Source organism: Rhinichthys klamathensis, unplaced genomic scaffold (assembly GCF_029890125.1).
Source record: "Rhinichthys klamathensis goyatoka isolate OS25496 unplaced genomic scaffold, OSU_Roscu_1.1 h1tg000988l_1, whole genome shotgun sequence".
In the NCBI taxonomy this organism is placed as follows: Eukaryota; Metazoa; Chordata; class Actinopteri; order Cypriniformes; family Leuciscidae; genus Rhinichthys; species Rhinichthys klamathensis.
Window position 1 is genome coordinate 25,662 of NW_026607291.1, and position 16,764 is coordinate 42,425.

The following is a 16,764-nucleotide window of genomic DNA, read 5'->3' on the forward strand; positions in this document are numbered from 1 at the left end:
TTTTTGTCTATGCTTGCATGTAATTGTATTATTGTGCAATAATAATTCAGCATTAAATACGAATGTAGGCTATACGACATTTATTTTTAGGCTATACGACATTTATTTTTAGGCTAATTAAATTTGTCCAATTACATCATGTTGTTTTTTGTATTATTATTGTCGTTGTTTCTATGTTGTAATCATTAAATGGTTGTAACCATGTCGTAACAAAAAAGATTATGCTGTCTTCTCGTGCTATTGGAATGATCGTAAATAGTTTCCTTTCCTAGTTGAAATTTGGACATGAACGCCCTCTCAAGTCGGATTTACCACTGGGAACCTCGGGGTACGAAACTTCCCAGGAGGACTTGAACGCACCAAGTTTGATACCCAAGTTCCCGAGTTGGGCGTGCCATAAACTTGAAATTCTAGGATGGTAATTCAGCAAGTTATCTAGATTGTTGTCAGTGAATTGGACGCTAAATATCATTTTGGCTTTAATAAGATTTTCTCCAAAATAGGCAAGAATAAACCTGGCGTCCTCCTGTTCTTTCCGACAACAAAGCACTTGAATGTCACGACTTCAGAAAGTTGACAGTAGGGAATATCCGATAGCAGAGCACATGAAGGCTGACAGCTCTTAATGCACGAGCACCTGCGCATGCCCGCTAGGCGGCCTACCTAGATAAACTCTCGCGAGACGCGTTGCTATAACGACAGATGTACACAGTTTCCACAAGAAGTATTTCGCGAGGACGATGTGTTAAGGTGAGTGCTTTAAAAACCTGCGAATTTTTGATAACGTATTGTTGGTAAAGTATCTTTTAACTCTGTACAGTGAGTGCTGCAGCTCTCACCTTTGTTTTGGAAAGCTCTTATAATCATTCTAACGCCCATATGTGACTGAAACAAGAATGAGAACATATCAGCTTTCTCTCTTTTAGCTGTAACGTTAGCTAACGTTAATTTATTTCATCTTAAATGGCTAATAAGCAGGAAACTACAAAACGGGAAGGTAACGTTACTGTGGTAATATCATGTCGTATTCTTTGACGTGTCTTTGAGTTCCATGATTACTTACAGTATGTCAAAAGTTTACAAACTGGCTCTAACATGGTTCTTTAGCTAGATAGCATGGTGGTGCCATGGTATTCTTTGGCATACAATACCTTTGAGTGCCAATTTATGTCAATTGTTTGTAATAACACAATGACACTATCATGGTTGTTATAAATGCCATTTTATGTCAAATGTTTGCAATAACAAAATGGCACTACCATGGTTATTATAGCCTGTTATTCTTTTAAGTACATTGGAGTAACGTAGCATTTAAATACCGTTTTATATAAATAAATAGCAATGATACCATCACCGCACCATGGTACCAATACAGTTCTTTTTTTTTTTTTTTAAAGGTTTGCTATACTGTTCATTTCATTGGCCTTTTGTGTAGGTTAATTCAGTGAAATTTGTCCTATTCTGTGCTGTTTGTTTCTCACTCAGAACTCCTTTTTTCCTCAGAACACTTCAGTGGAAATTACAGCCTGTGTGAAGCTTACAGTCTGATCAGAGAGCACCATGAATTTAAACAACTTTGTGGTACTTCCCAGCAAGCCCAAGTCAATGAAGTTAAATGTCAGGTTTGAACAGTCGGCTCCCTTGAGTTGCTTTTCACGCTTCAGATTTTTCACATTATTAGCACATAACACGTCGCTTTTGCAAATGGCGGCGCTCCAAATATTTAAAGTAGTCTGTTCAAAATAACATGATTTTGTGTATTCAGTTGAATGATTGTCTAAAGCAGACTGACACAAATAAAACAAGTCAGGGTCACATTGGTTTGTAAGTAACCATGTAGTATATCCAATTGTATATTTCTGTGTATGTTTTTCCTAGGAATCTCCGGGAATTGCGTTTGGAAACAGTGCAGCTGGATCAACATGCCAAGGAGATGGAGAGCAGACTGGAGGAGCTCAAACAGCGTATGAATCAGGAGAAAGAGGAGAGGGAGTGAGTAAAATAGGGAGGGGAGGGACAGCTTGTTGAATTAATGAATGGGTGAGTAGATGAATAAATTAACGAGCCAAACAATGACTGTGACAGAGAGCGTTGAGATAAAAGAGAAAATGTAAACAATGAAACGGTGATGAATAAAATGAAAAACATAGGAAGAGATTGCAAGTGAAAGAGAGAATGAGAGATTATGAGGGTAGGTGTGGAGACAAAGACAGAGGAATTCAAACGAATAATTCACTGGTTCATTAATATTCATTATTATTCTGTTCATGTTTTTTTCACCCTCCCAAAACTTGTATGCAGCTGTTTTTCTACCTTGATTTTTTTACTAGTTTTTTCCTCATACAGTGACAGTTTACAGTGACCATGGCTGTCAAACTCCAAAGAATAAAAAAAGAAACGACAAAATCTCCATTTACATTTACATTTACTGTGTGCACTTGGCAGACACTTTTATCCAAAGGAACTTACCTTGCTTAGACCTACATTTTTTTAACAGTTCATGCTTTCCCTGGGAATCGAACCCATGACATTGGTGTTGCGAGCACCATGCTCTACTTTTCGAACTTTGTGAAGAGTAGAAGAGTAATTAACATCTTACATTTGGGTCTTTTACACAGAGCTATCGTGTGACTTCAGAAGACTTGAAATATAGGGCAGGAGTAGGGTTGGGTATCGTTTGGGTTTTATCCGATTCCAGTACCTACTCGGTATTTTTTAAACGGTTCCGGTGCTTAAACGGTTCTTAAATCGGTACTTAAGAAAATGAAACCGCACACACTTTATCAAAAAATAATACCCTTTAATTTACAGGGCCAAACTGGACACAATATTAACTTAAATCTTTAAATAATATAAATACAAGTAACATATGGTAATAATAAAACCAATATAAAATAAAAATTCATATTTACATAATATCAAATGAAACAATATTGTATCAAACAATGTAATAATACTGGAGATTAATAGAGATTTACTAGCAGGCAGAGCTGCCAACTCTCACGCATTGACCGTGAGACTCACGCAAATGACCCTTTTCACACAGAAAAATCGCGGACAAAGAGGACACTGACAGACAAGACAGAGAAGGTTACTTTTGATATGGAACAAATCCACAGCTGTCAGATTCTGTCAATATTTTTACGAGATTCACACAATAAATAACGTTTTGGCTCTTTGAAATGTGACAGATCGCTGTAGCGCGTCAGTTCAAACGGCACGTGATACAGCAGCCTACAAATACAAATCCACTGCTTCTTAGCTACGCAGCGTTGAGTGAACCTATGAAAGAGAACATCTCTGGTTGGTGTAACATATCTCTCAATAGGGAACGGGACGCAGCCAAGCTCCTCGCGCTGCCGACCAGCTTCCTTTTTCGGCAGAGAAATCTGAGGAGCAGATGGCGCGCGCGCGACAGCATAGTATGACGACGTAAGTGCGTCGATGCGGCGCCATCAGCCAATGAATTGGCTTGATTCTATATGGATTCAGACTATCGGCACACCCAGAGGGCGTTCTGACACGTAATTTTACACGTGAAATGCAGCCAAACCTTGCGAGAAAGAGCGCGCATGCGAGACAGAAGAAACTGTGCTCCAAACTGTGTAGCACACGCACGGCGGAGAGAGAGAGAGCGAGCGAGAGACCTTGTGTGTGTGCGCGTGTGTGCCTAATGAAGTTAGGCACCGAAATCAGGCACCGAAATTTTCTTTCTTATTCGGTCTGGTTACTACCGTTTACGTCGGAACCGGTTCCCTATTGGCACCGAGTTTCGGTACCCAACCCTAGGCAGGAGTCATATGGTCTATACCGTATTTATGTTTTTTTAATAGAATTTGACTTTTCTGGTCACTATGAACCGCACATGGATATCAAGTTGACGTAGCTGGATTTACTTATCTAAATAAAAAAAATACATAAAATAAAAAAATGATGTAATTTTTACCATTTTAATTAAGATGATATTAAAGACTTTTTATTCTTATTGCGGGCACCCTGGAAGTTTGCAGAGGCACCCTATTGGGCCCTTGCTCCCTGTTTGAGAACCGCTGGTTTATTATACTGCCTTGATTCAGAATATTCCTATAATATAAGGGGAATTGGTCTAAAACACTGCATTCACATAGCAATTAAATATGGCCTAAATCTGATTTTTTTTCCTCGCATAAGACGCAGAAATAAAGTGCATATCAGTATTTTTTGCAATGTGACTTTGTAAATATACATTAATCTAACTTGACATTTGTCATAAAATGTCAGTCCATTAAAACCCCTTGATAGGCAGGGATCACTGGTGATCCCGGATTAGTGTTGTTCAAAATTCATTACTTGTCAAAACATCTCACTCTTACTTGATCTGGACGAACTCAGCATCGTAAGAAAGGTTGAAGTCTACAGCTTCGATGTTTGACCACTGTTTATGATTTAACTGGTTTGCAGTGATATTAATTTCTTAATTTATGCCAGGAGTGCAAAATAATTCATCTGTAATGTTCGTTATTTTGAATAGAAATCATCACTCATAAAACATTAATTCTCGTGTTCTCCGGTTTATTTGTGTTCAAATACATACAATATACAGCATCCGCCAGGGCTATTAGTCCAATGGTGCGCATATTTGAAGAAATGATTAATAATTATCACATGCTAGTAAAATATTTCTTCATAAAGAATAACATTTCTATTCATTTACCACTGAAATGTGCGATCTAAAGAGCTCAGACAGCGAACGGAGCGAGATGTGTGTCTTCTCTTCCTGAATCGCGTCACATTTGACCTCAAAGCTATATCATTCGCTGTACAGCTGTCAATCATCTCACGTGGTCCAGCGTGACCTCTTCTGCATGACGCGTCATTTGTACACTTCCTCATACTGGACATCCGTGATAACAAAGCGAAACTGACATCTCTTCACCCGAAACAAGGAACTAATAAATGCACGATTGAAATATTATGTGTTTTGTGTTTGATTTTCGTGCGATTTGGGGTTTTCATATCAATACAGAATGTTTACAGAATGCATATGCTAGGAAATGCTAGCCCATAGCTTCATCTGAAATGCTAAATATAACATATTTCAAAATCTTTTCATGACTTGAAACCATTTTAATCCGCGACCGGCATATGATACAAATACTAGATGTTGTTTTAAAGTGAACTTTGAATAAAAGTGTAATATTAATACATTAAATTGTGTCATGTAGCTCGAGGCTACTTGTGCTAATGCACCTGCTTGCAGAAGCTATTCCATTTCATACAATCATTTAAAAAAAAAAAAATTCGCATTTAAAGTTCCAAGAATTGTTTGTTTTCTAACAAGACTTAATATAATAGATGGATTGATCATGTAGGGTGGGATCAGAGAGGTTTAGATGGCCAATATAGGCTATAATGGCTGAATTCAAACAAAAGAATAAGGATAAAAGAATAATGAAGATTAAGTCTCATACCGGCATAGGTGTGAAAGGTTGGTCGATTAAATGAAAAGAACATGAATGGGCCAGTTCTCCTCGCCAGACATTAGTCAGAGACTGTAAATGGGTGTTTACAGGGCAATAAAATATTTGATGAGAATCTTATATTAGCATCCTATAAAACTTCTCTAAACTCTCTCCTGACATGGTTTCACAATAGGCTTAATAAAATGCATAATTTTAGAAATATCATCCTCAGATTTTAAATGAAGCATGACCACAATTGTGGCTACACTTTAGTTGTGGTTTCAAGTTGCTATCCTAAATTCACATAATATTTTTATACATTTAATAAATATGTTCTTAATATTTGTTGTTTTTGTTTTTATGTTTGAGCTTATATATCTCAATATTAATAACAGTCTGATTAATTTTGAGTCTTGAAATGTAAACTCTCAAGGGTTGGCTTTCTAAATATATGTTGGTTATGTGTCTATTCAGAATGACTTAAGAGCAGCAACCTTTTTATTTTGGGTATGTCATGAATGCTTCACTTGCCAAAATTGGGGCCGACTAGTAAGGGGTTAAACCCAGTGCATGCAGTACATGCTTTCTCAAGGGTATGGGTCACCTACTAAGTGCAGTGCCTTGCAGAAACACTCTGACATATAGTTGTCATAAGGTTGCCAAAGACATCCTAAAGTTCTCAGAGAAGACATTATGTTCCCAGCACTCCTTGTTCCAATTGTACATCCATACACTCCTGTTCTGTCTATGTATGTGTGGGTTAGTTTAGGACCAGGATCTGATATGAGCAACATTTAAAAATTTGTGTAAACGACTGGCTACCTTTTGATACTTTTGAAACAGTACGTACATACAGGTATGCGAGTATATGTAGCCAAGATAGAGAAGAAGTGGAAATGGAGTGACAGAGATGACATTAGCTTTAAAATCTGATCGGCACATGGATTATGCAGCTCCTGGCCTGCTCTGCAGGCAATCTCGGGTGATGGTTTGACTTCTTAGCGAACTGGTTTGATGGAATCAGCATAGCCATCGAGTGGAAGGAAATTGAGTCATCTCGGCTCCAGCAGCTCTGCTCTCGCTGCACATCCATGCTTGTCTTCCCATTTCTTCCAAACAAATTAAGATTAAGTAGGACCCTATGCCAAAACGAGGAAGGCAGGAAATTAGTTTTCTGTCAAAATAAAAGAATAGGAAAAAAATAAAATCAGTAGTTATTAATTTGATGTCTCTCTCTCTCTTTCTCTTCTCAGCCCGGCCCCTTTCCTACAGCTCTTCATTAATAACACTAAAATGTGACCTGTTGAGGTCCACCTCATGAATTTATAGTGGCGGCCGTTTTAGGTGTACGTATCAGCTCATAACTCAACAGGGGAGGGAAACACTACAGTAATGAGGTAGATGCAGTGAATACATCATATTCCCATATATACTACCAAACAAACGCAAACATACACATGAAGTCGGTCAGGAAGAATGATGTTGAGGTAGCGTGATGAATGAATTTCAGGATGAATTATGTTGAGATAGCGTGAAGAATTAACATTATCTGTAATTTAACATATTTGTGCCTGGAAAGCGGATATATCAGCGAGGCGGAAAGCCAAACGGAGACAATTGCATGAAGCTATACCCGCGAGTTCTTCACAGGGATGGACGGCGCCATTTGCACCTGTATCAATAACACAAGGCAGCACTTTCCCGAAAATCAGATGAAGGAATGCAGCTTGAATGCAGCTATAGACTAGATGTCTGTGAGATCTGGGCTGCGTACCGGAACTGTCATATTAAGGAATGTAAGCGGTACCATATCTAAATTACGACTAGCTCCATACGGACGTTTTAAAATAAAACTGTTGTAGATTACCTCTTATCGGTGGCCATTAATCAAAGCAGAACTTCTGTTGCGGGTGCCATGCTGGGAATGGTTGATGTTATCTTCCTCCATGCTCAACCTGCTCGCTGTTTATTGCATTGAAGGCAGAGGACTAAAGGGCTACAGGTGAATTCATAAGAGTAGATGAGAGTCGATAGGCACTGGCCTTGTGCTTGGTGTAAGCTGTGCTTTCAAAGTGAGCCTTTTTTAATACTTTATCCTTTCAGAGCTGGTCATTAGTATACACTATCATTTAGAAGTTTGGGGTCAGTACACATTTTTAATTTTAAAGAAATGAATACTTTTAATCAACAAGGATGCATTAAATTGACCAAAAATTACATTTATAATTTTACAAAAGATTTCTACTCTCACCTAAAGGATTATTAGGAACACCTGTTCAATTTCTCATTAATGCAATTATCTAATCAACTAATCACATGGCAGTTGCTTCAATGCATTTAGGGGTGTGGTCCTGGTCAAGACAATCTCCTGAACTCCAAACTGAGTGTCAGAATGGGAAAGAAAGGTGATTTAAGCTATTTTGAGCGTGGCATGGTTGTTGGTGCCAGACGGGCCGGTCTGAGTATTTCACAATCTGCTCAGTTACTGGGATTTTCACGCACAACCATTTCTAGGGTTTACAAAGAATGGTGTGAAAAGGGAAAAACATCCAGTATGCGGCAGTCCTGTGGGCGAAAATGCCTTGTTGATGCTAGAGGTCAGAGGAGAATGGGCCGACTGATTCAAGCTGATAGAAGAGCAACTTTGACTGAAATAACCACTAGTTACAACCGAGGTATGCAGCAAAGCATTTGTGAAGCCACAACAAGCACAACCTTGAGGCGGATGGGCTACAACAGCAGAAGACCCCACCGGGTACCACTCATCTCCACTACAAATAGGAAAAAGAGGCTACAATTGGCAAGAGCTCACCAAAATTGGACAGTTGAAGACTGGAAAAATGTTGCCTGGTCTGATGAGTTTCGATGTCTGTTGAGACATTCAGATGGTAGAGTCAGAATTTGGCATAAACAGAATGTGAACATGGATCCATCATGCCTTGTTACCGCTGTGCAGGCTGGTGGTGGTGGTGTAATGGTGTGGGGGATGTTTTCTTGGCACACTTTAGGCCCCTTAGTGCCAATTGGGCATCGTTTAAATGCCACGGCCTACCTGAGCATTGTTTCTGACCATGTCCATCCCTTTATGGCCACCATGTACCCATCCTCTGGCCCCCACAGTCACCAGATCTCAACCCAAAAGAGCATCTTTGGGATGTGGTGGAACGGGAGCTTCGTGCCCTGGATGTGCATCCCACAAATCTCCATCAACTGCAAGATGCTATCCTATCAATATGGGCCAACATTTCTAAAGAATGCTTTCAGCACCTTGTTGAATCTTGTTGTTCTGAAGGCGAAAGGGGGTCAAACACAGTATTAGTAAGTATGGTGTTCCTAATAATCCTTTAGGTGAGTGTATATCAATTAAATGCTGTTCTTATTAACTTTGTATTTATCAAAGAATCTGGAAAAATTGTGAAATGTGGAAAAAAACTGTTTTCAACATTGGTAATAATAAGAAATGCTTCTTGAGCAGAAAATCAGCATATTAGAATGATTTCTGAAGGATCATGTGACACTGAAGACTGGAGAGAATTCAGCTTTGCCTTCACAAGAATAAATTACATTTTAGTTTGATTTAACACAAGGTTAAATGTGCAGTAGTTTAACCTCTCACCTGTCCCACTACCGCCACACAATGTACTCGAGTAGCAGAGGAGTTGGTTGTCTGTGACCCTGACAGGAGATAAGTGTTTGTCTTGTTGGTTGGCACTCAGTGTGTGCGCCCGATGGTAATCCGCCAGTTGTTAGCACAACTGCCACGTTGCTTGTGCGTTTCCCTATAATGCTGACAGGCAGGCTTGAGCGCGGTTAATCCCCATCCCAAACGCCCGTCTCCATCAGACTGATAAAGGCCAGCACATAAACAGCCCTTAATGAGAGTGGACAGCACGCAGAGGAAGTGTCCTCTCTCCCTGCTGGCCCCTTCCAAAGTCTCTGACTTTCTCAGTCTTTAATAACATGAGATGGATTTAAGTGTAGCTGCTGCGCTGTGTATTTTTAGCATGATTAGGCATGATCTATTCATGACTTTTCCTATTGCTCAAATTAGGGTTAGGTATTTAAGATGTTCCCAAAGGGACCACCTCTATAGTAGTGTGCTGTAAATCACTTTGACAAATTAGTAAATTAATGATTCGTAAAAACTCAAACACAAGTGCCTACCCTACTTCCGCTGAACACATTGAGCTCAAGCATTTCTGTGGTAAAGTCACATGACCTGTCACCGAGTACACATTCCTCTGGGATTTTGATATTTAAACAGTCTCTTTTTTTCAGGATTTTTCAGGCAGCCATCCAAACAGTTTCACGACCTTGAAGTGGCACCAGCATGAGAGAAAGATACATTTCAAGAGCACGGTTTCCTCTTTACTTGAAAAATTATATTGTACAAGCAGACACACATAGCATACATTTCCATCCTTTGAACACACTCCGGCTTGCGGCTCTACGCCAACATGACAGCCCACCCTAAACAAACGGCCTCCCCCGCAATCACACCGTGAATTATTTAGACTGTTGATTTGATGTGGCAACCAAAACAACAAATCAGAAAACAAATGAAGTCGACCTCCGTCTGTGTATCTGTGTGAATTATGTAGGGCAAAAGCTTTAATGTACTGTTTGTGTTTGTTTTTCATCATTTGATATGTGCTTAATTAAAAGTTACCAATCAGCAAGTGTTCTTGTTTTTTCTTAGTTTTTTCTTTATAAATTGACATTCCAAAGAAAATATGGTGATTGTCTGTGTGAAAGTCACCCCCACAATGCTAGAATGGTGTGGATAGTTACCAGGGCGTTGCTAAGGTGTTCTGAGTGGTTGCTAGGTCGTTGCTTACTGGCTCAAGTCAAAAGAGATATGGCTCCTTTAAGTCTGTGAAATTTTCCGCCCGTTTTATCTTCTGTCAAGCGAAAATTGTATGTTTGATTTGCTGTCCGTAGCACATGTTGAAAAGTTAAGCACTGGATTTTAATACTTAAGGCTAAGGGTTTTTCAAAAAGTAATCGTAAGTACTATAAATTCTGCAGTTCTGTGCTGAACTGAGCAACTTTCTGTGATATTTCCACGCAGGAAGATGGGAGCTTCTCGCTGGCATTCTGCACAGGCTCTTGGCCCTGCGTTTCAAAGAGTCAAGACGAACAAGGAAAACGCACCTCGCAGAGTAAGTCTTTTCTTATCAGACATCATCTTTTCATGCTAACACACAAAAAAACTCTGTCAGCCTGTCCATCTGTTTAAGATATCCAGTCTCAATCAGGACGACTTCACCTTCATTCATGCCAGAAATGGTCCAAATCCTTGGACGCACTTTCTAGAATTAACTGCTTGAACGATTCACTGGTGGATTTGGTGATAATGTGGTGTTTGAAATATGTTGTTTCGGGCAGCTCTCTCCAGGCAAGATGAAGATTAGAGTGCTGAAGGATGAGTCTGTGCCAGGTGGGTGGACTGGAATCTGAAATGTGTTTTGAACTCCTTTTTTTTCTCAAATAGATCACATGGACACTAGTATAGTAAAGTATTAGCTTTATACCCCCTTCTTTTTCTGTGCGAGAACTCATTTCAGAATGGTACGATTCAAAATTGTCTTTAACTCTGTTCCAAAGTCTAGTTAGCTAACTAACTATTTCATCACACAAAGCTTGTTCCAAACAATAGACAGCATATTAAAGCAACACTAAGTAAGATTTTTTACCTTAAAATAATGTTTCCAAAATCGTTTCAGTGGTTCATCAAGTCGTAACAGGGTGAAATGCACTTATGCCTCCGCTTTGCAGTCCTATATCTGCTATAACCACGCTATGAAAGATTGCCAGATCAGGTCGCGTTTCTGTAGTTTTAATGAGACATAAGAAAACTACAAATTTGACTTGCTTTACGTCAAGCGTTACAATAGTCGGTAACGCTTCCTTTTACAGTACAGTACTTACGTGTACTTAGTGTACTTACCTAGAAAGTACTGGCTAATATAAGGTAAGTACATGGGTTAGGGGTAGGTTCAGGGTTAGTACCTAGTTATTACCCAGTAATTATAATTACTATAATAAGTACATAGTAAGTACATGGGTAACAGGACTGTAAAAGGAGGCATTACCCAATAGTCATTATTTTGGTTTTCTTCGTTTTTGATGTCGCAATACATCATACTTTCATGAAATCATGCAACATACTCTACCTTGTCTGTGGACATCGTTAATTCCAAAGCCGGTGCTGGATAAACAACGAGCGTGCGTGCGACAGTAGGCTGCGGTAGGCTAAATTATTTACGACAGCGGTAATGGACAATTCCTCTTCCAACCTGTAGGGCGACAGCAGAGGAAAAGTTACTTGGTGTTGCTTTAAGGCATCAATGCACTGTATCTATCACAGAGATTGGACTGCAAAAAAGTAGTTTTCTTGATCGTAATGTTTGATTTGTTTTCATTTCTAAAAACAAGAAAGAAAGAAATAAAGATAACAATAATGATCTTTTGCAGAGTGAAAAAAGTAATGCAAAGGAAATGTTGGTTATACATATACTTGTATTTTATTTAATACTGCAAAGTTGTGATAAAAATGGCTCCAAATTGACTATTTTACCCAAAAGTTTTGTATTGTTAGAGTACTGAAGTGTTCTGAAGTTATTGAATTTTGTGTGTGTGTTTGTATAAATGTAGCAGTTCAGAAGCAGGTAATAGCGGAACCAGCCAGCAAGGCACATAGTGCTAACGGGAAGCTTAAACTGAGGGGAAAAGTCTGTGGACAGTGTGAAGTTCAACTGGCCGGACTGGTGAGTTTTCATCCGTTCTGTTATGTGAACCATTTTTAATCCCAAGCTATTCAACCCCTTCATTCATCATGCATCATGTCTCAGAAGGTCTTTTTCCTCACCAAAGCTACATTTATTTAATCAAAAAATGTTGTGAAATATATATATATATATTTTTAAATAACTGTTTATATATATATATATATATATATTTATATATATATATTTTTTTTAAATGTAATTTATTCCTGTGATGGTAAAGCTGTATTTTCAGCAGCCATTACTCCAGTTTTCAGCGTCACAATCTTTCAGAAATCATTCTTATATGCTGATTTGCTTGATGTTTACAAGGTTCATGAAGATTCATCTTTAAAAGACATTCAATAGCCTAGTTCTATTTGAGCCACTCTGCAGCAAGATATCCTTGAGCTTCAGTTTGTCTATTAAACTAACATTATGTATTTCTGAAAGTACATCATACAGGGCTTTCTGCACAACTCCTCACAAGGACTTCAATGCCACTTCAGTTACTATTATTATTATTTTTCCCACTATTATTATTGTCTATTATTGTGGTATCATCAATTTGATCCATCCCTAGTCATACATATTGGTCAAACAGTCTTCTCGACCATAATAAGCTAAAGCTTGGACCAGACTTCATACCGATAGTCATGGCTCTGCAAGACTAAAGTGCATGACACAAAGGTTTGTTCACACTTTCTCTGAGCCATGACTGGCAGCAGTAGATTGAACTGCTCCCAAATACAGTGCTGCAAATATATTCCTACTCATCCAACATGACTTCTTAGCAAGGAAGACATGAACTGCAGATTCTATAGTCCCAAAGCTCTCTTAAAAATCAGTTTGGGGAGAATGCCACTGCTGTCCTGCACTGTGCTGCTGTAATTTATTTCAGCGGTGTTGTGCTGAAATGAGACCTTTTTTATGTGGCCATTAAAAGAGCTGGTAATGGGCACAGCTGTAGATTCACAGAGCAGCACTGTATTTACCCTTTTCTTTATTCACTGTGTGTGTGTGTGTGTGTGTGTGCTTCTGTGGCCGTATTAAAGGGGACCCAGTCACCCCTGGGAGATTTGGGACATTCATGCACTCCTCGACTGTGTGTGTGAAGGGGACTTGAGTGCTTTGAGACAGACAGTCTCTAGGGGACATGTACCTGTGGATTTTGCACACAGGCATTTGGCTGTCAAAAGACAGCAACTGTGTTAAAGAGAATGTTCAGGGTGTGCGTGTGTGTCTCAATATGTGTATTTATGGATGTGTAGAGCCAAAGCTTCCTAAGGGTTTCCTCCATGCTCACTCACACAACCCTAGAGGAACCCACAGGAACTAAAGTTGAGCTGAAAGCTGTTGTTTTGTTCAGAATGAAATGTGCTATTTACTGCCAACTGCATAGTATACACTGGATACAGTCTGCCTACTTAAAAAAAAAATAGTATGTGAAATATAGTTTCAGACATCACACTTACCGATCTGTCCTTTCACTAACTGTTTGATACATTTGACAAGCACTTGCTGATACTGTATCTAGAGGCTTTGTTTGTAGTTCTCAGTGGAAAGTAAACAAAGTAGAAATCCACAAGCAGAGTTTTATTTTTAGATTTGTTAAAGGAGCTGTATGTAAGAAATTTAGTTCAATTAATCATAAAATGGCCCTGAAATGTCACTAGACATTAAGATATCATGTACATTTCAAATACTTATATCACTGACAACAGTAGTCTGGCCAGGATATTGTCATTTAAAAAGTGCAGTTGCAGCCCTCAACTGATGTTGATGTTGTCATGTTGTGTTTTGGTCTGATGCTCCACCCTCCACCTATCTACCAATCACGAAGTCAGTAGTGTTGCGGCATCCGGGTTGCCAGCTCTGCTCTAGTTACCACAGCTGCAGCTCGTCACGTTCCTGCTGGATCCTGCAGCCGATCTGGCAACCTCGAGTCAGGGAGGAGGGGGAGGGGATACACCACTCTACAGTAATTTGACAGTGATTGCAGTACTAGTTTTGGCCACAATCTTACATACAGCTCCTTTAAATAATCTGTATATGCCCTCTCTGTATGAAGATGCAGAACTTCGGCTTGAAAGGTGCATGATAGATGAAAAGAGAACAGTTTGAGTTTAAAGTAATAAACATTTGGACACACATTACAAAGTCTACACATTTTCATGTTTCTGAATGACTAGGTATTTATTACTTTATTAACTAGTATTTAAACGGCATGTAAAAACAAAACAAACTGCTGGTCTCTTTACTTGTCAGTTGATCTCATCCTGTCTAAGAGGGTCTTAACCTAATAAAGTGCAAAACAATGGCTGAATTCTGAATAGCATAGTAACTTTATAGCTTTTCGCTATCTGGCTTATTATAGTAAGTGCTATTTTAGTATTATGTATTTCTATACTATTTTTATTAATATTTTGAATTAGCTTTTATTTTTATTTATTTTTATTTTCATTTAACTTTTGTTATGTGCTTTTGTAATTGGTACACTATTAGTTTTTTAATATTTCTAATTAGATTTAAATTTACTTCAGTTGTAGTTTTAGTTATTTTCATTTAGTTGCTAAAACAACTTTTCATATATATATATATATATATTTTGTAGTTTTTTTCATGTAATATTTTATTTTATTTCAGCATTATTTCAATTAACAAAAGTGATTTTTAATAGTTTTCATTTTAGTTAATAACAGACAATTTCATGGTGCATTCTTGTTGTTTAATGTTTCATTTTGTGTTAAACATCTTGATTAACTAGGAGGCTTTGAGTTAATTTGTTAGGCTGGTTAACACTGCATTGTGGGACAGTATTTTGCACAAGGTGTTCTGCATATACTTCACATTTTGACATATTATGTCATAGGTTAAACATTTAATGCATACAGAGTATTAACATATATGCCTACTGTGCACAGTGCTCATATACTACAGAAATATTATTCCAAACATATCCGGAGTCTGTCCCAAAAAATTCTAACTCTTCCAAGCATTATGCATCTCTTAAGCTGAAGTGCTGCATCATCATACAGAGAGGGCATGTAGACGTTCAGAGTGAATTAATCAAGACGGCATTGCTGGGAAGATTCATTTACAAGTGGCTCTTCAACTGTGGATTTGATCGACCTTCTTTTAAATTCATGTGCCGATATGCCGTCTGTCTCTCTACCCGTCTGTCCATCAAAAGGATTCTCTTATCGCCATCCGCACTCATTTACAATCGGTAACAAAATAATGAGCTCCCTTAAGATTATGTGCAACTCCCTTCTCTCCATTTTAATATTTATCATGTTGAGCAAAAAGTGTAAGATATTTAAATATATATTGCTGATAATAAAGTTTTTGGGGTAAATATACCTTGCCGTACATATCCTAGGTTTATTTAACTGTTTTTGATCTGTTTCAGATGTGTTCTGAATGCGGAGAGGATTATTGTGTGGGCTGCTTCGTCAGATTCCACCAGAAGGGGGCACTAAAGCGCCATCGCATGGTTCCCATACAGGTGAGGAGGTGTTCTGGCAACCTTCGTCCTTCCCACGCAAACACACACACACACACACACACACCTACACACGCCCGCAGCAGTGCCAGGCACAAACAACGTCACCGAGCAGATTCCATCTTCCTCCTCCATTCCGTTTCTCAAAAAAGCAGAACGCTGATCACCATTAGTGGACAATCTGCTCACTGTAACCCAACTCTGATTACACACACCTGTTCCCGGGTTAGAGAGCAGCCACACAAACACACACAGCACGAAGGACAGCTGATGTGTGTTCACACACACTCGCTCTCGTCAGCTGGAGTTTGTTTTAGAGACTTGAGCGGCCCCGTGGTGAGGTCTTTGATTGAAGCTTTTATCAGGCGGTCAATACATCCATCATCGCACCGGATCGGACCATCATTGCCAGAGGAGGGGGTGCTGTAGGGACCATTGCAGTCCTGTTAGCAAAAGACGCACAAACCTTACTTTTTCTTGAGTCTTTGCAGTCACATTCCCTGCTGAAGAAACAACATAGATTCAAAGATATTCATTTTAACCCTAGTATGTGTTTTTATTAACAAAAAAAAAAAGAAAAAAAAAAAAGTCAAAGATAAATTTTTATGTCGACTTGACTGCCTTCTTTGGGAAGAAAATATTTGAATCTAGAAAGTTTCATTATGTCTTACCGACATACATATTGTAGATTTATTAATGAGGGTGGAATAATTTATTTGTTGAATTTTTGTTGGATTTCTTTGAATTGCAATTTTGAAAATTCCTCTTTCTGTCATTCCAGTTCAAACCCCAATTCAACTTCCTCTGTGGCCAATTCAATTCAAATTCACGTTAAAAAAATATAAAGAGATTCGTTAGTGTGAATTGGCCTGCGACCCTTCAGAGGATAAGTGGTTTTGAGAATGGATGGGTGAATTTAAAGCTGGGGGTCGAGCAAGGATGTCTCTCTGGAAAAGTTAGATAAGTGTTTAACTAAAAAATTTCTGAAGAAAATGCAAGTAGTATTTGCATGTTGTCACAGCCACTCAATCTTAGTTTCATTTTCATGGAC

The 16,764-nt window shown here is 38.6% G+C and overlaps 1 protein-coding gene across 1 annotated transcript in view; it reads left to right on the forward strand.

The window, feature by feature from the left end:
- Nucleotides 1–675: 675 nt before the first annotated feature.
- The window catches only part of zbbx (zinc finger, B-box domain containing), a 73,811-nt gene continuing 57,722 nt past the window's right edge, over nucleotides 676–16,764 (forward strand). Inside the window, exons 1-7 of the mRNA XM_056244480.1 lie at nucleotides 676–750; nucleotides 1,504–1,622; nucleotides 1,879–1,992; nucleotides 10,513–10,603; nucleotides 10,830–10,881; nucleotides 12,099–12,211; nucleotides 15,621–15,716. Of these exons, the coding sequence (XP_056100455.1) occupies nucleotides 1,561–1,622; nucleotides 1,879–1,992; nucleotides 10,513–10,603; nucleotides 10,830–10,881; nucleotides 12,099–12,211; nucleotides 15,621–15,716 (528 nt within the window). The 5' untranslated portion in view covers nucleotides 676–750; nucleotides 1,504–1,560. The remainder of the gene's footprint in view (nucleotides 751–1,503; nucleotides 1,623–1,878; nucleotides 1,993–10,512; nucleotides 10,604–10,829; nucleotides 10,882–12,098; nucleotides 12,212–15,620; nucleotides 15,717–16,764) is intronic.